Source organism: Aquila chrysaetos, chromosome 2 (genome assembly GCF_900496995.4).
Source record: "Aquila chrysaetos chrysaetos chromosome 2, bAquChr1.4, whole genome shotgun sequence".
In the NCBI taxonomy this organism is placed as follows: domain Eukaryota; kingdom Metazoa; phylum Chordata; class Aves; order Accipitriformes; family Accipitridae; genus Aquila; species Aquila chrysaetos.
This window is the reverse complement of record NC_044005.1, coordinates 27695721-27716596: the sequence shown is the minus strand read 5'-3', so window position 1 is coordinate 27716596 and position 20876 is coordinate 27695721. Positions and strand designations below refer to the sequence as shown.

The 20876-nt window shown below is 40.8% G+C and overlaps 3 protein-coding genes across 4 annotated transcripts in view; 1 reads left to right on the top strand and 2 right to left on the bottom strand.

Annotated features, from left to right (window-relative positions):
- Window positions 1-1558, bottom strand: part of SEC23A (SEC23 homolog A, COPII coat complex component) — a 43346-nt gene extending 41788 nt beyond the window's left edge. The window contains exon 1 of the mRNA XM_041122008.1: window positions 1473-1558. The gene's annotated coding sequence lies outside the window, so the exon portion shown is untranslated. The remainder of the gene's footprint in view (window positions 1-1472) is intronic.
- TRAPPC6B (trafficking protein particle complex subunit 6B) lies at window positions 56-7675 on the bottom strand. Of its 2 annotated transcripts, none has more exons than XR_003921939.1 (7): window positions 7200-7674; window positions 7052-7119; window positions 5751-5868; window positions 4188-4271; window positions 3028-3121; window positions 811-2346; window positions 56-767 (listed from the first exon to the last, which is right to left on the bottom strand). XR_003921939.1 is itself a non-coding variant. In XM_030004455.2 (7 exons), the coding sequence occupies exons 1-6, from the start codon at window positions 7278-7280 to the stop codon at window positions 2315-2317; spliced, it is 477 nt and encodes a 158-aa protein (XP_029860315.1). In that variant the 5' UTR covers window positions 7281-7675; the 3' UTR covers window positions 56-1621; window positions 2298-2314. The 2 variants fall into 2 exon arrangements, 1 of the variants encoding a protein (XP_029860315.1); XM_030004455.2 differs by having other exon boundaries at window positions 56-1621; window positions 2298-2346; window positions 7200-7675.
- Window positions 7676-8559: 884 nt separating this feature from the next.
- Window positions 8560-19232, top strand: PNN (pinin, desmosome associated protein). Its single transcript, XM_030004424.2, has 9 exons — window positions 8560-8750; window positions 9216-9287; window positions 10175-10243; window positions 11396-11468; window positions 11549-11643; window positions 13604-13679; window positions 15394-15549; window positions 15632-15770; window positions 16841-19232. Exons 1-9 carry the CDS (start codon window positions 8638-8640, stop codon window positions 18127-18129), a joined length of 2082 nt encoding a protein of 693 aa, XP_029860284.1. The 5' UTR covers window positions 8560-8637; the 3' UTR covers window positions 18130-19232.
- Window positions 19233-20876: the final 1644 nt, after the last annotated feature.

Genomic DNA, 20876 nt, shown 5'->3' with positions numbered 1-20876 from the left:
CTATAGCAACTAAGTTACTGAAACAGTTATTTTAGTATTACCACTCAGGAAGTAGTAATGTTTATGTTTTATTATTTTTTAGTAAACAGTTGCAGAAACCAGTGAAAATTACAGAGCTGTATTCAATGCTTTTAATAGAAGCATATATTAAACAGAATGAACAAATTTATTTTCTGTATGGTATCTTGAAAAATACATTAGCTTGCCTATTTAACATGGAGTGCTTTGCCAAGAGTATCAGCATCTGCTTGGTACATACACAACTCCCTCTGGTTCAAATTGTCTTCAACAACTAAAAATCCATGTGAAAGGAACTGTGAGTTCTGCTGATAGCAGCAAATTGATACACAGTATTAACTGACATCTGCTTTCTGTATATTGTAGGATTTAAGTCCCTCTCCTCACTATTAAAAATAATCATTAACCACAACCACTTACTGATAAACCTTTAATATGTCTTTGAATGATTGGCACTTTTGCATCCGGAATGGTAGTATTGAACTGTCAAGTGAAAAATCAAACTGAGTTACTACAACTACTAGAGTTTTCATTCTGGATATGCAAGTAACAATGATTCTGTATGTGTTGATACTGAATGTCTACCACATTGCAGATGCCTAAAATGTGATGACACTGAGATGTCACTCTATTAGACACGTAGTGCAAGTTGATTTCTAGTCTCTTCAGCCACATTTTCAGCATGTTGAAATCAGGATGAGTTGGCAATTGAAGAACCCATGAAATATAAGAATACTAGTTAGCTTACTCTCTAGCCCTACAATTTCGAACAGATCAGTTACAAAGGTGAACAACAACCCCAGGCTTCCTATAAACTACCAGTATAAGAACCCAGCATTTTTAATCAGCTGAACAGCTGATCCCCCACTAAGTACCACACGACTGTAGTTACTTTCATCTTTGCTAGTTCTATAAACAGGGACAGCATTCTGCTAGTTCACATTCTGCTCTAGATGTTTCCTAGAACTGTCAAGTTACTCAGCTACAGCTAATCTGAACTAGCATTCACATAGCCAGAAAGATCAGCATTTGGTCACATCTTAAGATCAAGTCTAATAAACTCCTGGTTATAACATTTATAATTTATAGCTTGGCAGCTTGTAACAGCTATCTAGACAAGGTTTGATCCATTGCAAACTTCAGACCTTCCCTAGAGCTTAGGGAAGAGCAGCCTCCACTGTTCTTGCCCACCATGCAACTGGACAACATATACTTCTCCCAACACAGAAGGTAGTTATAACAATCAAAGGTGCTGTTTTAACGTGTTAGCTTTTCTAGTTAGCCTGTTACTGCTCTCAAAGTAGAAACTGAATCACTGTCACAAGGCATTCTCACAGTTCAGAATAAACAGTTTCTATTATGATTCATTTGAAAGTATAAGGCCTGAGCCTGCCAACAGAAAGGTCTTACAGCAAAATTCATTAAAAGTTTTAACAAGATGTTTCCATTCTTACCTATAGCAAGATATGTATTGTTACGCAAATCTTGTAACAAGTAGTATCTAGCAAACCCCAATGTCCTCAAGAGTCTTGGTGATGTCTTTATAGCTTCTTGCAGGCCTAATCATCTTCCTGCACACATTCATTACAGAAGTGAGTTGTAGCTATCAATTAAAAACAATTACATTAATACTGAGTTTACGCACAACAAGCTAAAACAAATTTCCTTCTCTGGCCAGTAGAGATGACCTTAGCTGTAAAATTATTGACACAAAAAATAGCTCCTAATTTTAGGGAGGTAGGAGAAACTGTTTAACTATGTAGAAGTAAGTTCTCTCTTCTACATATCATTCCTACAGAGGAACTAAGCCTCCACTGAATGCCATTAATGAAGGCTGTTGGTTCACATGCTAATGGCTTCCTCAGAATAATACAAAAGCAATTGCTGCCTCACAGTTCAGAGTGAATAGGGAAAGGTAGCAGTTGGGCATTCATGTTAGGTGACACAAAACGCATTAGTTTCTTAGTCTAATTTAGTCTTGGTCAGGCTTTCACTCTGTTCTCAAAACATGCCTCTGGTCTTCCATATGTGCTGTTTTGGTAATTTAAATAATTTGTTGAAAACTTTTGAGTAGACAGTTTTTTTACAATGTGGACATTAATACCTTGGTATAGAATAAATTTCATACCAAGATACAAGGATAGTGTTAAGTTATTTTGATGAACTTTTTATTATATATTTTGAAATTGTGCTGCCTGCGCACTGCTATAATTTACAAGCTACATACAAAGCTGAACCAAGAAACTGAATCCACACACAAGGATTTTTAAGGTAGATACCCAGATTTGAATGTGCTCTACATCTTCTGTATCATCACCTGAAATTTACCTGAAAAGAAAAAGCAAAGTCAGATCACAGTATCACCCACCATGAGAATTATTTTTCCAAGTAATTATTTTCTTGTAATCATTTTGTTAAAAGGAATAGCAAGGAACATTTCAATCTTACAGTTTAGTTGTGAACAATCTAGCCATTATTTAAATTTAGCATTTAAATTTAACTCCAGCTGAACAGCTTTTTCCTTCTTTTCTTTTTTTCTTTAAGTCAATTCACATCCCACATCACAACAGTTTTGTCAGCTAAATTTAAAATTTGTGCAAAGTCTGTGGAAATTTCTAAATCCACCTTAAGCAGCTTGGGTAGTTACAATGGACTTCACTTACTAACTTTCTTAATGACTTCTGCAGAGAAAGAGCATATATGCAGTTATTTTTATCTTCCTTTGTTCAGATAGCCTTCTGAACGTACATCCTTATGCATCTGACGCTTCCAAATGTAAATAGAACTTTTTAGTTTTGCTTTCTACTCGGTATCATAGAGGTTCACCCTTTGTCAGTATTTTCTAAACACTAAGCATTTAGTGACAAGCCATACCCTGAAGTTGATACTGACTCCTATGGCCCAGCAGCTTCAAACTAATCCCATGTTGATAAATGCTTATACGGTGATGAAGTCAGGAAGAAAAGTTACCAAGTAAGCTAATCATTGAATACTCCGAGAACTACTTACATGCAGGCATTGATGAAACTTCAGCTGTTACAATACTCTTTATTCCCAAATTCGATAGTCCTCCTCTGATTAGTCCACAGGTAAATGCTAAATACTAAATATAAAGTTGCACTTTAAGTGTCAAGGGTGAAGCTAAAGGGTTGCTAAAGATTGAAACTAAGTACTCAAGAACAAGACTTAACACTTGGACAATACAAAACTATGGAGGTTTTGTTCCTGTGCTTGAGAGACTTGTCATGTCTCTAACAAATGAAAGCTCTGATATATGGTGCAGCAAAGCTCACAATACAGACTCCTGTTGTTAGAGGTGCTATCTTGAGTCACTTGTTTCTATTTCTATTAAACCTGTAGGAACCTAATATCCTTAAACAATTATTCCCAAGACTTGGCTGAAATTAACAGCTGGTATTAAAGTCAACGAAGGAGAAACAGTCCAAGATAGCATTCTTGTACAGGCCGCATCTTAGAATACAAGGACCTGCAGTTATTTAGAGTGTATGTTGCAAAACAGAAGAAACATCTCACCAAACACCAAAAAAAAAAAAATCCCTAGAACAGTATCCTGCAACTGTGATTACTAAGAAGAGCAAGAATTAAGAAACCATAAAATGGAACTGAATGCCCCATTTCTTACATCCACCTGAACCGAAGTGCTTCATAAGAGGTTCTGCAGAGGCACTGATTTTACTTACCTAAACTATTTCCCTAACTCAGCATCTACACTCAAAACTACTTTTAATTGGTGGAAGATCTTCCTGAATGTTCATATAGTCTCAGAAGCTTGTTCTAGGTAACAAATAGCAGCTTCCAAATACATTTTGGAAATTTAAAAAACACTTCTGAAAGCACATGCTTTCCAAAGAGAAAGAAAGGATTTGTGTGATAGCGGCAGATAGTGGCAGACCAGCTCCTACCATCAAGTAACTCAAACATAAGAACAGCAAGTTTCACGATGACTATAACCGTTTCTTGAACCATAAATCAAATCCACTGTTCCGAAACAAGGTGCATTTCTAAAAAGCACAGGTTTTGGAGACTAAATTTTAGCTGCCCATTCAAAGAGTTTGTATCCATTCAATTACAAAATTTAAAGTTATTATTAATATATCAAGATAATTAAAATCAAACTGGTAGATCCCAAGGATAAAACTGAAGGGTACCTTTGGTGCATGTTCTAAATACTGCTTTCCTGCAGACATTTGTGTCAAGAGACGAAATTTATTGTCTTGAAGGACATAAATACCCTGTTTAAAAAAACAAAAAGTTTTTTAGTTGAATATACAGTAACATGTAATCAACATTGTATGTAAAGGGATTTGATTTGTAGATACAATATAAATGTTCTCAGGTTGAAAAATGAAATTTTAGATTAAGACATATGTGATTTAAGTTTAAACTGTATTATTTACTTACATGAAATATCAAAACAAAAGATGCTTAATTGTGAGATTACAACAGAACCCCTAGACAATAATATGATCAGTTAACTCTAAAAAATGTTTATGTACATTCTTCTTGGAAGAGTCCTTCCAGTGATCAGAAACAATAGTTCCATATTAGAAAGTCTCTGTTAATATATCAAATGCATGCTGATTTTTTTCATTCAAATTTTAATCTTCATTTAGTATGCAAGTCACTATTCTTATTCTCAAATTCAGTAAGAATTATCTTCTTTAATAGTGATACAAGCAACACCCAGCAGATGATCAAAGTCTAGTGTTTTCTACATTACAATTTTGTGCCACAATATCCATTTTAATAAATTAAGTATGACACAGTATAGCTTAATCTACACCTGTCATTTTAATTTCTTTGCTAATGGCTGTGCCACTTTGGAACTTCATAACCCTTGAAGTTAAATTAAGGCTGCATATACAATTGAGATCTCAGCTCAATACTGCAGCTTTCTTTGAATTCAAAAACGGATTTCTAAGGTAATTATTATCTGTTAAAGCTATAACTTAAACAGCTCACTGAAAAGTCAAACCTATTTTATTTGGCACAATCCTTGTACAAATTCTCTTGTTCCTACTTTGGTACAACAGGAAAATGGCCATAAGAAAACCAAGTCATTCAAAAGGAAAAAGATTTTTTACTCTAGTAAAATGGGTCCTTAAGTTATTTTGATCTTGCTTTAAAAATTGCGGCTGTTGATATAGGAAAGGACATAGATACAACACAATGTCACCAACATGCAAATTTGGGCAGTTTTTCAGCTGTTTCTTATACAAGTATGTTCAGTAGAGTGCAACTAAGTGTCTCAAATGCCAAAAACTGAAATATTCTTCAAAATAAAAAAATTACTTCAAGGCAGCCATTCTATTTAAATAGCCATTAAGACAGCAATATCACTTTCTCACACTAGTTTTCTACTAAAATTTATTGGGAGATACATTAAAAAGTTCCTGTTTAAATGTTAATCAACTGTAACCATTACTGTCTTGTCAGTTCATAACTCTGCAACGGCACATATGAAAGTCAAAGCATTTAGTCTTTTCAAACAGGATGGCAATAAAGACATCACAAGCAATTATCAAATTGTATTCTGAAGCCACATGCTAACATGAACCTTAAAAATCTGCTTTTTAAACAAAACAAATAAAGAACATTTGGGATTTCTTATCAGGTAATTAATTCTAGACCAAGAAAAAACAAAAAATGCACTAGTAACTTGAAACTATTTCTGATTTTGTAAGTTAAATCTTATTCTACAGCATTAGTACCTGATGATTAGTCCTTAGGTTATCTATTTGTTTTTTGAAAACAGTTGTCCAAAAATCTTTGCAAATGAACTTCATAATATCTAATTCATCCTTGAACCTGGCAGTGTCTTTTGTAAACCTAAGAGATAAGTGAGAAAGATATCAATAATGAAGGTACACACAACTTGACCGATTAAACAGAAAAAGAAAACACAAAAAATGGTACTATGCAACATTATTTTTGAGGCCGTTAATGGAAATTAGTTTTCCAACCATTGTACAGTAACATTCTAGCATCACTCTGCATTCAAGTATTTTACCTGAAGAGCAACACAGTATTATCTTAATACCTGCAACATGACAGCAGAATAAATGGGTTTAATTGTATGATTATTAAAGACAGTTCAAGTACAGTAAGGTGCAAAGCACTTCATCAGTTTTCTCTTTAACTAAGTGTCTAACTAGAAGATAAACAAAAAGTTCACACCTATACTACTGCTTGGAAAGAGTCCTTCAAATATGCAAAAAAGCACTAACACATAGGAACAAACATGTAAAACTTGTTCCTGTTTCCCAAAAAGGGACCCCTTTCTCTTGCTTTTTTCAGAATTCTCTCCCTTCATCTTCCTTGAGGGTCTTTATCTGGCACTAAAGCACCACTTTGTTCAACGAAAGCATGACTTCAGAAGCTCAAGAGTCTCCACACGACCTCGGAATGAGGGCGCTGAAGTTGGATGTGCAGCAAGTCATCGTGCATCCCCAAAGAGCCTGGGGAAACAAGGAACTTGTGCTCGGTCGTCAAGTTCCAAGAACTGACAGTGCTTTAGAAAAATGAAATAGAGTAGCCAATCACAAAATTATGTTTAAGAAACAAATTAGAAAATCATGAAACGTACCAGAAGTAGGAAGCATGGAAAAGTAGGTCTACAAAAAGTGCAATTAAAAAGGATTATAACTATTAAAAGTAACCATATACGCTGACTTAGTTTTCATGATTGAAAGCACTTTCCCAAATACGTAGTCCAAAACTGTCCTGTGTTATTCAAACACAGGCCCCGGCAAGAACGAGACGCCAGTAGAGAGGATGCCAGAACGCCTAATAAGAGGAACACATCCGCAGCATAACCCCCTATCCGCTCAGAGCAGCGAGCAGCTTTCCCCCGACCGAGCGAACGCTCCTGGCCCCAGCAGGCCGGGAAGGAGGGGGCGTGGGCCCTCGCCGGGCAGACGCAGGGGAAAACCCCCGAGGAGCAGCGACGCCCGCCGACCCCGGGAGCAGGAAAAGGAGCGCTGCAAGGGGCGAGGCTGAGGCAAGAACTCACCTCTCGATCAGCCCCTGCCCGACGCGGAAGCCCATGCTCTCCAGCTTGGTGGTGCACCGGCCGTTCTCCTGCAAGACACGAGACGCCGCCGCAGCGTTAGCCCCGGCCGCTGCCGGGCGGCCCCAAGCGCGGCCCCGGCCCCACTCACCCCTTCGCCCTGCTCGGCGGCGCGGTACAGCCCCGCCACCATCTCGTTGTGCAGCAGCAGGAAAAGCGCCTCGTCCGCCATCTCCGCTCCGCAGCGGGGCTTCCCAGCGCCGCGGCAACCGCCACCTGCCGCCGGGACCCGCCGCCGCCGCCGCGCCGCCCCTTCCGGCTGGGCCGAGGGCGAGGGCGCCCGGCGCGGCCGGGCTTCGTCAGCCTCTGATGCTGCCGACCGAGACGGAGCGGCCCAGCAGCGGCGGCCCGGCGGGCTCTCCCCGTCTGGGAACCGCTCGGCGTTCCCGCCCGCCGCCGCCGGGGGAGGGCCTCCCGCGGCTGGTCTGGCGCCGGCCCAAGCCTCTCCGGAGGCGGGAAAGGGCCTCTCACGTTAGCGCTTTCCGGAGCCCGCTGCGTCGGGCGGCGGCGCGAACCGGGGCCGCAGGAGGGAGTGCCGTGAAGGGGGTGGGAGCTGGGGGGAGGGGAGCCGAACGCCTCTCTTCCCTGCGGAGCTGCACGTCCCTTACTACTGAAAGGGGGGGGGGGGGGGGCCGCGGGTTTTTAATTGCCTTCAGAACGTCACTCGTTTATTCGCCTTCCTTTTCCTGCCGCTGCAAACCGGCAATGGGCTCCGCGCCTGCGGGCTCGCCCCAGCCTCTCCACAGAAACGGCACCGGCTGCCCGGCGGGGAAGAGTGCGGTTAAACACCTCGCCACCCCAGGCGTCAGGAGTAGCGTCCGGTAACGGAGTTTTACAGCCGCTAAACGGAAAGCCAGCTGACCAAGCCCAGGCTACGCTTCGGGTGACGGGCGCGGGCCCTGCAGCGCCCGCCAGCGCCGGGCCGCCCCTGAGGCCGCCGCCACCCTCCGGCACCGGCCTGCGCGCCAGCCCTCAGTAACGTCCCCGCCTATTGGCTCGCCTGGCACAGCGGCCTCTGTAGTGGAGCGGTGATTGGCCCCCAGCTCGAGCCGCCGGCATGCTGGCTTGTCGGCCCCATCGAGAGTGGGAAAGTAGGATGCGTCCTAGGAGGGTGGGGATAAGTGTCCTCGAAATGGCTTTCTGATTGGGCCTCGGGAAACTGACGGATGAGTTCTCGTTAGCTCTAAGCGATGTCACTCCGGCGGTCCCTTTGGTGATTCGTAGAGCTGGCAGGCAGAGGCTTCCAGTAGTTGGTCGGTCGGGATGCCAGTCTGCCTCTGGGCCCTGTGATTGGTGGGCGCCTTCAGCGAGCCTTTCCTGCGGGGCGTGCCCTTTCCTCTCGTGCCCGATTATTGGCGGTCGGAGGGGAGCGCCGAGGGGCTATTGGCTGCGCTGTCCCGGCCCGCAGTTGCCGGAGGGGTGGGCCGCCAGGCGGGCCGCGCGGCGCGGGGGCGGGGTCTACCCCCCCCCCCAACCATTACCCAGCGGTGCCTTGCGCTGGGCCCCGGCTAGGCCGCGCTGCGGGCGGGATGGCGGTGGCGGTGCGCGCGCTGCAGGAGCAGCTAGAGAAAGCCAAGGAGAGCCTCAAGCACGTGGACGAGAATATCCGCAAGCTCACGGGACGGGACCCCAACGACGTGAGGTGAGGCGGGGGGGCCGCCAGCGGGAGCAACGGCCCGGCGGGGGGAAGGGGGGAGGTGTGAGGAGCGGCCAGGCCCGCGGCGGGGAGGGGGGCGAGGGTGAGGGGACTGGCGTGCGCTGCGCTGTTCTCCTGGGGCGGGGGGGGTGCACGAGGGGCCCGAGGGGCGGTCGGCGAGGAGCTGCCCGTGGGCCGCCGCCTCCGCGCCTTTCTGCGGGCCATCGCCGCTGCTCAGGCGCAGCGCGAGGATGGGGATGGGGGGGGGGGGGGGGAGAGCTGGTTTGCTGGCGGTGTCTGCCCGTCGTGGCGGGGGGGGGGGGGACACGACCGTGGGGTGCGTGAGGGAATGGTGATGGCCGCGGGCACCTCTGGCTGGGCGAGCTGCAGCGCCCCGGGGAGGCGAGCTGCAGCGGCTGCGGGGAGGGGGGGGGGGCAGGTACCGTTAACAGCGCCCGCTGTCTCTTGCAGGCCCCCTCAAAACAGACTGTTAGCCCTCACAGGCCCTGGTGGAGGTAGAGGGCGTGGGAGCTTATTGCTAAGGTAAGGGGCCGCAGAAACGGGTGGGGGGGGGTTCTTCCGCCCTTTATGCTGGCATTGGTTTGCTGTCCTTACACCGGGGTGTTTGATATTTCTCGTCGGACCCCGTTGCTCATCATACTGCCGTTTCAGTAGGCAGGCACCACAGCTGGCCTACAGGGCATATGGGGTTTTATGTCACAGCCTGACACTTGAAGTACCTTCTCATTCTGAGTTACAACAGCTTTAAACTCGTGGTTTTCCCTAACCCTTTCAGCCGTTAGTCTGAAAAATAAGGGGGGGGGGGGGGGCATCAAAATTAAGGGAGGTGTTGTGTGGTATCTGGGACTTTATCTCTTTGACATCATCCAAAATCGGTCTCTCGGTAGTTAAGAAGTTGGTAGGTTTTCCAGGAAGAATAGAAAGAGTTGAAGTCAACAGGAGTTTTAAAACACATGTAGGTAAAATCACTAGTGTTTTGTTGTGGGTTTTCCTACATCACCACCCCCATCTCAAGTAGAATGAAAAGGCCAATTTTTTTTTCAGTAGTTCTTTTTTAATGGAGTGTGTAGTGGGTTTTTTGTCAAATTTCACTATTAAATTGCTGATTAAAATGTGTAATACATCTTGAAAATTACTGCAAATATGAACACTTGAACATAATGGGGCTCCTTGTTTGAGTGTAGCCGCTCAATTGAATAAGTGCAGAAATTCAATTTTAAATTAGTTGGTCCACAAGTAGTATGTTTAAACACTTTATTGCAGTAGTAAGAGTAAATGATGATAGAGCTGCTTTAAAATTTATTGTTATGTCATGACCACAAAGCCAAAATACAGTTTGATTATGCAGGCTTAAGTTGGACCTGGGGCTATCCTACCTTGTTCTGAGATCACAAGTGTTTTCTTTTTAGGCGTGGATTCTCGGATAGTGGAGGAGGACCCCCAGCCAAACAGAGGGATCTTGAAGGGGCAGCCAGTAGGTGGGTGCAAAAACTGATGCAGAGAACTTGCTTTATCAGAATGAGAATTTATAACGGTAAATTTAAAATACTTAGATTCAATAACTGTTAATAACTGATGACTTTTGCTGTCTTCTTCAGTGATTACATATTCAAGACTGGTTGGAAATATATTTGGATGATAGCAGTTGACTGTGGTGAATTTTCTTTTTTTCATACCTTATAGCAATATAAAGATTATAGCAGTAATATAAAGGTATAGCAATACAAAGATTCTTGGAATTTTCTGGTTTACTTAGTTTACAGTGTGCTATATTATATTCTGCTTAGTAGCCCAGATTTGTTTTACAGTAGGCACAAATTTAATTATGATTGAGATCTCCCGTTAAATAAATTGGATGCATACAGTGTGACAATAGACTCAGATTTTGAGCTTTCACTTCTGGATGCAGATCCGTCAGATGTGACTGATTATAGTGAGCTTCATTCTATAGGCACTTGCGTGCAATGGTAGTCCTTGACTAAAGTAAGGCTTGCCTTTGAATTTTGGAGTTAACACAAAATGAATACTGTGAAACAGCTTTACCAGTGGTAAAGTGCTGTGCCACAGCTGAAGGTGAAAGCCGAAAATAACTTTTAACACGTTGCCTAGTTCTTTGTTAAAGCCTCAGTTCATCCAAGTTCTCAGTTCCTAGGTGCTCTGCCCCTCCTCATCTGTTTTCTAGGTATTTGGCTAGGTAACTTAAAGAGCATTTCCCATTTGCAAAATCATACCAACCTTTGTATCTTAATGCATTTAAATCTGTCTTGCAATCCCTTTATACCAGTAGCCATTTTGGAGATTCTGGAAAAAGAAAAGTGCAAACATTAAAAACAAGAAATAAATTCCAAAGGTATTCTGAAAAGTCAAATATGGTAGTAACGTAGGCTCTTCTGGTTTACTTTACTGTGCAAGTTGTATTAAAACTCAAACTGTTTCCCCTCACTGATTTTTACCAACAGTAGATTATGTTTGTAAAATGCTACTTACTGGTCATTGGAACACTGGGGAGATTTTTACTGGAAGCGTTGGTTCTTCTGACTGACATGCTGACTTGTATTTTTCTCGTGTTAGAACAGATGCTGTCCTAAATATATGTTCTCTAGTGACCACCAATGCTTGTTCTTCCTCAGGCTGGGTGGAGAACGTCGGACAAGAAGAGAATCACGCCAAGAAAGCGACGCAGAGGATGATGACATTAAAAAGGTAATACATGATAAATGGAGCTGTGCAGGAAGAAGCTTATCTGGAACATGAACAAAGTAGTTTGTTTTTCTTCGTTGTAGCCAGCGTTGCCATCTTCTGTTGTTGCTACCTCCAAAGAGCGAACACGTCGAGACCTTATACAAGATCAAAATATGGATGAGAAAGGAAAACAAAGGTATACAGAAATATCTTTTAAGTGCTAACCTGGTACTTCCATGTGCTAGCATAGGAAGTAGCTTTAGATTTAAAAAGTATTATACAGATGCGATTATGTATCAAAGATGATGTTGAAGAGGTACCATAATGTATAAAATTGATTTTTAAAAATATTCTCTTAAATACTTCACAACAATAACAACACATCGTTCACACACAACAGGGGTTCTGCTTCTCAGGCCACCTACAGGAATAGGTTTGCTAGTGCTGTTGTAACTGATCATCTTTGAGTAAGACAGAAATATATATATATATAGCTTCATTGGTTACTTAACGTTTTGGACTGTTACAACTGTCTTGGTACATCATTTATTTTGTTGGTTGAAGGAAGCTTTTGGGTGTGGGTTTTTCCCTTTTTTTTTTTTTTAATGCAGTAGTTCCATCATGAGTTTCTTTTATTACTTTCAGACTCGTTATTGTGTGTACAGTCTGACCTTCCTTTTGCCTGCTGCTTTTTAGATTCTTCCTATGTATATCTCCTTTTTCCTATATTTTATTTGTGCCAGGGTAGCGCATAAAAGTTATTGCTGAGGTGCAGTTCTGTTGGGAAGAGATGTTGGAAAAGCAAATTTGCAACTGTGTCCAACCTCTTGGACTCCATCCACTTCAGTCTGCAGCTCACCTGGTGCAATAAAAACCCATACCTCAAATAAATAAAAGAATGGGAGCTGGAATAAGGAACTATAGAGAGCTTCTCTGATAAGGACCACAGATCAGTTAGCACAGAAAAGGCACTTTGCTTACTACTTCTACAGTTACAACACCACTAACAGGCTGCTGTTGCTTCCATCACCAGTTTCCAACTGCTTTCCTCACTGAAACACTTTAAAAATTCTTAGTGGACTTCCTAGAGCTTCAGGCACTAAAAGTTTGTTTCATTAGAATTGTAGTTTTACTGCTTTGCACTTCAGTAGTCTTCTGGGGAGAAGAGAAAACCAGTATTGATCTCTATGTGACTTGTGGTGGAAAGAGGCTCTTTAAGGGGGCAGCATCCATTGAACTCTTGATTTTGCTTAGTGTCTTCTGGGTTGTCATTCATATACAAATACGCTTGAGTAATCTCTAGCTCTCAATTCTTTATTTGTTCCTATTTCTACTGTTTAATGTACTTTTACCTTTCCGTGTCAGGTTTGTGCCACTGTAGTAGAGTGGTACTGAGCGAAGACAGTAGCGATTCCTTTCTCTCTTAATTGGGTAAAAGTTCAAGGCAAGTAAGAGAGTCTGCCTCTTGCTGTAAAAGCTTAATTTGGGATTAAATAGAAAGAAAGAAAAGATGAAATTCAAGAGATAAGAGATTAGGTTTTGTTCAGAAGAAGGGAATTCCTTGAAGAATTTTACTTATTTAAGTTTTCTCAAAACAACAGTTAATTGGGTGAGAGCAATTCTGGTTTCATCTCATAGTACAGTGTCTCACTGTAGAAGATACTCTTAGGCAAACTGTGACAGATAAGCTTTCATTCCCCTGTGGCTCCATTTCTCCTTAATCCTCTGAGTGGGGCAGGGGGGGTATGTTTTTCAGAAAGCCCTATGACCTTGCAGTTCACTGCCTTATTGATAGCTCACACTGTATTTACTCAACCTTTTCTTTAGTACTCTCTGCTTTTGGATTTATTTTAATATTTCATTAGTGTCATTATTTCCAGATGTAAAATGTGCAGGCTTCCAATTTTCCCACTGCTAACTGTGCTGTGTTATGGATAAGAGCTGTGTCTTACTCTTAAGCAAAATATGATATGTGACTGTAAATTATGTCCTTGACTGTTGGCACAGTCAATATGTGTTCTATTGCTGATGGCCTGGAGTAATACTGAGCTTTTAAAAATAAACATCTCTGAGGTGGAAGGTTTCTCTGATTGTTTATGCAAATAAAAATCTCGGTACTTGAACTGAATCTCAAATTTCTTTTTGTTTTTATTCAGGAATCGACGTATATTTGGCTTGTTGATGGGCACTCTTCAAAAATTTAAACAGGAGTCCACAGTTGCTACTGAGAGGGTACTTATTTTCAGTTCTATCAGATTGTAACTAATAAAGCAAAATTGTATGGTTAAGCTGCTTCAAATGGGAATGAAAAGTCCCCACAGTGTAGGTTGCAGGTGCAACAAATTGGTAAGAGTTCATGTGGGTTTTTGGTTTAGTTTAGTGGAATTGTAGTGGGAGGCAGGAAAGGGATTCTTAACAATTTCATGACTTTACAACACTATTTCTGACCACTGCAGAAGGAAAAAGGCAATGTTTTGTTGATCTTTTTTAATTGCTGTACATTTTAAAAACATGTAAAACGTTTTTTTTTTTTCTTGTTTACATTATTTGGGAATCATTTCAAAGTAAATGGAATTTAATCAGGGAACTATTTAATAGGTCACAGGCTACTTCTGTAATAATGGTGATTCAGTATTGCTGAAGCAGTGCCCACCCTGAAGTGTTCCAGATGTTTAAATTATAACCAAGTATACAGAAATGTATGGCTGTATTATGCCATCTGTTTGACTACAAGTGGCTTCCCCCTCCCTGTATAAATAACAAGAATTCCTGTTTTTTGATAAATGGATATGTGATTGTACTGAAGTGAAGGCTTTGCATAGCTTAGCGGTAACTTCAAAAAACTTGTGTATAGGATGGTGGTAACTTTATTCCTAGTATGCCCTCTTAAATTGTAGAGGGTATGGTATTTGTTTACTGTTGCCCTAAATGGGTTATTCAGTTAATACTAATAACCTTGAGATTAAAAACAGCGTTTGAAAGTTCTACTTTCAGCAGTCTGGTGGAAGCAGATACAAAGTCTTTAAACTTAAAACCTTTTCTGTGTAGTGTTAGCATAGCTGGCTTGCAGTGTTGGTATTGATTACTTTCAGATTCAGTATTTGGATATCCTGCTGTTCTATCTAACTTGTCATGTAGCACATGAGAAAAGACCAAAGTTCTCTGTTGCCTGCTTGCCTTTAGAACAAGAAACTATTGATTAGGATGGTCTAGAAACATGGGAGTCCTTGTTTCAAGTAGTATATGTTTGCATAAAGAGAGTTTGAGGAGTTTCTGCTCTCTGCAACATTTTTTTCTGAGAATTTGTATAGGCATTGTTGTCTTCATACATAAAAATTTACTATAAATCGAAGTAGAGGCCTGAGGAGTTTTGTGACACAGCTATTTTGTTGTCCAGGTACTGAATTGTATTTTCATATTAGACAGCTATTGTACAATCTGAACACATGGCTGTCTAGGACATAGAAACAGGGCATTCCTGGATTATAGTAATGTATGTAATAGCGATGAATGTACTGGAAGTATTCACAATGTAATTTGTTTTGTTGGTCACAAACACCAGTCTGCAGTCCTTCATTTGTTTCTGGGGGAGTAGACTTTTTTCCCTCCAAGTGGAATACCTGAAATCTATTTCTTTTTTTTTTCTGCCACTGGGAAAAAAAAAACATGTTTAAGCTTGTGTTGAAAATTCAGATCCAAATCGAATGATAGGAAAGCAGACAGAAATCCACAGGGGCCCATAATTTTATAGTTAACCCACAAAAAATTAGGTGCCAGCAAGCAATGACACTCTTTCCTTCCATTACCTGTAATTTAGGAGATAGTTCTTGATGTGTTTTTAGGAATGCCTTTAATGGTGTAAATAATTCAAAATTTTAATTGGACCAAACTAGAACACTTTCTTGATTTAGAAAATATATTTAGGGTCCTTCTTTATTTATCTTAGCAAAAGAGACGACAAGAAATTGAACAAAAACTTGAAGTGCAGGCAGAGGAAGAAAGAAAGCAAGTTGAAAATGAAAGGCGAGAACTGTTTGAAGAAAGACGTGCTAAACAGACAGAGCTGCGGTTACTGGAGCAAAAGGTTGAGCTTGCTCAGTTGGTGAGTTTTAATTTTGCTCTTGATCTTTCTCTTGTTTAAACTATTCTTGTGTATCTTAAGGTTATTTTCTTTCATTTCTCAGCAAGAAGAATGGAATGAACATAATGCTAAAATAATTAAATACATAAGAACTAAGACAAAACCCCACTTATTCTACATACCTGGCAGAATGTGTCCTGCTACGCAGAAGTTGATGGAAGAATCGCAGAAAAAGATGAATGGTAGGTGGTCTTTATGATACGAAGGCCCTTGTTCTTGCCTCCATTTGATGTTTCCTGTACAAATTTCTTTTTAAGCTTCTCTGCTTAAGTACATAAATTTCATGATTAGGGCAAACTGTATGTTCTTGCATTGGGTGTTCATCATAAATGAACATTACTCTTTCAGTGACTTATTTTTATGTTGGATGTGCTTTGATTCTCTTACAAGAAGTCAAAAGAGGTATATGCATTATCTCAGAGGTATGTGATTAAAACATAGTCCTTTGTATTAGCTTTAGTACCCAGATGTATGCCAGTGCAGCAACTTAGTTTTTGAAAAGGCAGATTCTATGGATTGAAGACCCAAAGAAATGCAGGTTTTTACGAAGGATTTGAGAAACCTTTTCTAAAGCACAGCACTAGAACTTTATGATGGTTTGTTTTGGGGCGGGGGGGGGGGGGGTTACCTTAATGTGTGTTCATTTCTGTTTCACAGGATGACTATATTTTTCTTTTGGAAAACAATTTAAAATACTGCAGTTGATGGTAGTCCTACTGTTCTTTTTTTGTTAAACTGAGAATGTATTGGTTTGGGTTTTTTTTTCTTAAAAAGCTTTTCTTCATTGTGTGGGGCTGGGGGATAAGAGAAGCTACCTCACTTGTCTGAATAGATTACATTATTTAAGCTTTCTTAATACCTAACCAGCTTTTTGCTGATTCTTACTGTCTTTTGTTTACCTTAGGAAGTATAACCTTGTTAATATATAAATACCAGGAAATTAAGGTATTATTTTGATATACTGTTGGTTGGATTGATTTTAATGAAGTCAAAACCTCTTTTTGTTAGTTTAGATTTAGGGCTTTACTGTTCTGATACTCAGCTGAGCTGACTATCCCCTTTGCCTTATTTTCTTAAGGTAACTAGCAGTCTTTTTCATTATGCATGAGTGGCTGGCTACTTCAGAATGAATAAGGATGCAGTATTTATAAGTTAAAACAAATTGATAACTTATTAGCTCATAGTTAAGGGGAAAATAGATTTCAGTGTCCATAGATTATCTGAAACTATTATTTATGCATTTATTCTCTAGCACTCTTTGAAAGCAGGCGAAATGAATTTGCAGAGCAGATTAACAAAATGGAGGCCAGGCCCAGAAGACAATCTGTGAAGGAAAAAGAACAGCAGGAGGTGCAGAATGAAGAAAAGAAGGAAGAACAGAACAAGGAGCAGGAAGAGGGTAAGGCGGCTCAGCAGGTGGAAGAGATGGAGACAGGTAATCAGCACAATGATGTAGAAATGGAGGAGGTAGGGGAGGAAAAGGGAAAAATAGGTTCAGGGCATAGCGATGCAGAGAAAGAACAGGAAGAGGATGAACAGAAACATGAAATGGAGATTAAAGTAGAAGAGACTACTGAGGTGAGGGAGAATGACAAGCAACAGGATGGTCAGCATGAAGAGGTCACAGTTGTAAAAGAGGAAAGTGAAAACATTCAGCCAGTGGATAATGAGCAGGATGTGGCTGAAATGAATGAGGCAGATAGTGTAGAACCTGTAGAAAATGAAAATGGCAAAGAAGTGGAACCAGAAACAGAGTGTGATGCTCAGCCAGAAAAAGTGTGTAATGTTCCTTCTCCCGAGAAGGAGAAAGGTATCAAACCGGAAATTGAAGCTGAACCTGAAGAAAAACAGGAAAAGGCACCAGAAACTCAGCCAGAACCTGTGGCTGAGGCTCTATCCCAGCCACAGTCTGTGCCACTACCACAGTCACCTCAGTTGTCTCAGTCCACTCAGGATACAGAGCCCCAGGCAGACAAGGATGAAAATGCTGCGGTGTCTGTAAAGGTGGTTGAGGCACAGACAGAGCAGAGTCAGACACCGAGTGTAGAAATTAAGAGTAAGACTAGGAGTAGAAGCAGAGGTAGGGCAGCGAACAAAACTGGTAAGAGTCATAGCCGTAGTAGCAGCAGCAGTAGTAGCAGTAGTACTTCAAGCAGTACTAGTAGTGGAAGTAGTTCCAGCACTGGCAGCAGTAGCAGTCGGAGTAGTTCCACCACCAGCAGCACTACAAGTGGAAGTACTAGCAGGGACAGTAGCAGCAGTAGTTCTAGCAGTAGTGAAAGTAGAAGTCGAAGCCGAGGAAGAGGGCATAACAGAGATAGAAAACGCAGAAGGAGTACAGACAGGAAGCGAAGGGATGCTTCAGGAGTAGATAGAAGTCACAAGTCCTCAAAAGGTGGGAGTAGAGATACCAAAAGCTCAAAGGATAAAAGTTCAAGATCTGACAGGAAGAGGTCTATATCAGAAAGTAGTCGGTCAGGCAAGAGAACTTCACGGAGTGAAAGAGACCGTAAATCAGACAGGAAAGACAAAAGGCGTTAACAGAAGAGACCAAGCTTCCTTAGCCTAATCTTTGCAGCGGAAGATTATTTGAGTGAAAGGATTCCTTGTAAGGAGGAGGAGAAGGCTGCCTTAAGAATTGCATGCTGTAAAAAATCTTTTGGAAAAATGCAGACTGTTTACCAGGCATTCTTGTACTTTTTACATAATTTTGTAAAAGGTTACTTACCAAAATTATGTGAAGTTCCTGAAAATGTAAAAATAAAAGATTAACACTCCTTTGCATCTTTTTTTAAATATCCTGTACTCATTAAGATCCTCTGTATATTTTAATAGGTAAACGTTTAAGTAGGTGTGATCACTTCTTCTGTATCATACACTTTTTTTTTTGTAGAAATAAATGTGCATTTTAAATAAATTGTTTGAGATGTCCTGTTGACAATTAAATTCCCCTTTTAGATCATATGTAGGGAGGCAGTGTTGCAGGAAACGTAAAATTTTGCTTTTCCCCTCTATTCCTTGCAAGAATGGGAATCTTAAGACCCAGTAAACAGAGTAATCTCTCCAGTGCTGGGTAGGAAGCAAAAGTAATTGATTTGGATCTATACTTTTTGTTTTCTTCTGTAATCACAAGCTCTGACTCAATTCTATCTTCCAGTTTTATAAAACTTTTTCCTATCCATAGGCAAGCAGTGATTAAATGGGAATGTTAACACTGGCCAAGATAGCTCAAGTCAGTCTGGAATACCACTCTTACCTGCCTTCTGCAGGTGCTTGATAATACTTACATCTCTGTTCTGGAGACAGTTAATCTGTTTAATGATGTTCCTTGCCTTGATGGCCAGTGGAGGAAAGACTTCAGCTTGCTTCTCAACCAGGATTCTCTTTATTTTAGTTGCAGACTAATCTTTGATCCCTTCATACCACTAGGAATAATTACATTGCAGTGCGGGAGTTACCTGGGACTACCTAATAATAATGTTGTGTGCGTGCAAGAATGCTTTCTGAATGTATTTAATACAACTTAAAGTGGTATGGTGTTATCTATGAAGGTGAATACTGTTTTTATATAATTTTGTATGGAAAACAATAACATCTGTTGCTCTGTTCTGTACATGTGCAAATAAATGTGGCTTTGTAGACTATTCCCAATGCCTATGATGTTTTCTATAACACAGGTGTATTATCTTAGTCTTTCTACTTTTAAAGCATGAATCATAATTGCAGTTGACTACCTTAGAAGCTCTGTTATCCAAAATTGTTCTTATAGGCTTTAATTAATGCCTGTTAACTGAATATGAAACACTGCTATAATCTGTGGTGTCTTGGCAGGAAGAGAATTCTCTTATCTCATATGCCGAACTGCAGACCAGGAAGTCCTAGAAAGATTTTTGGAATGGAAATTACGTGTAAGCTTATTTTAGTGTACAAAATGCCATATATACCCTGTTTTTCTGGAACATAGAGCAGACTTTTGCAAAAAAGTTCTAGTTTGGGAGAGTGTCAATTTTTGGATTTTTCATCTGAACTCAGAGTAGTGATGGACTTCTGTGTTAAGTGCTGAGTGAGCTTCCTGGCTTAAAGAAATGTGTCTAGCAAGGGATGAGGTGGAGTGTTCTTTCAGCACAAATAGACACAGTGGGAAAGCTCCTCAGGCTTCCCCCTTCTCAACAAGTTCAATACTTTATTCTGATTCTTCAGTCCATTTGCTGCTTCAGTATCCTATCTGCCTCTGCTTCTCTACAACTGAGAATCGTCCTTAGTTCTTGTCAGTAGTCTCCAACTGTATTTCCTTCCCTTTAGAGGAATGTGGTGGTTTAATGTGCCTTCTTTTTTGAAGGACAAGCAAAAGTTCAAATGCCCTATTGAAGATGTTCAACACAACAATTTACCACAAGGAACAAACTTTTTTACTGAGTAGTTGAGTAGATGTTACTGGTTTGCACGTTTCAACTGCACATTCCAAATTGCCTTTGGAAGCCATTTTAATTTTGTCAATTAATTATATATTTTTTTCTTAACACTGAGTATTTTTAAGGTTTCTTATTTTGAGCTCAATTGAGTGTTTCACTGCTGTAGTGTATTTACTGTACAGGTTCTAATGGCTGATACTGTAGTCATAATGCAAACTGGAGAGGTAGGTTGCTACTCAGAAGGCACTGTTTCAGAGGAGCATATTAACACGGTTTATAAAAACAGTGTGATGGGTCCTGGTAACTGAACTAGGGAGTGGATTGATTACATTGTTTCAGGTTATATTACCAGGAGCAATGTATTTTTGACAAGGTGAAAATACAGGAGTTTTGTTGCTGAGTGCAAAGCTGGTGATTTATTTGATAGTGTAATGTTTGTTAGAAGAAACTTACTGCCATGGTTAAACTGTTAATAGTTAGCCTTGCTAAATCTAAGCAGCTCAATGCAACATAAACATCAGTGTGTGATAATTTCATAAGAATGAAGTTTTCTAAAAGCTAGATATTCCAGCCAGTATTCCACTACAGAAATAGTGTAAGATAGTGGTATACAATTAGCACAATATTGCATAAAGACCTGTGTCTTTACAAAGCAGTAGTATTTTTAGTAATTGTTACATTTGCTCTCGAGGTGCCATCCTCTTACCCTGAAATGAATTCAGAGCTGTGGATAGGGCTGAGACCATGGGTGCAATTTCCTTCCTCTGTGCCCAGTCTACCGTTCCAAATAGCTGACAATTTCAAGACTGAATTCGGTGCAACAGTTTGGGGTTTTGAAGAATTAAGTGCAGATAGCATAGGGGTAGGAAATGATTA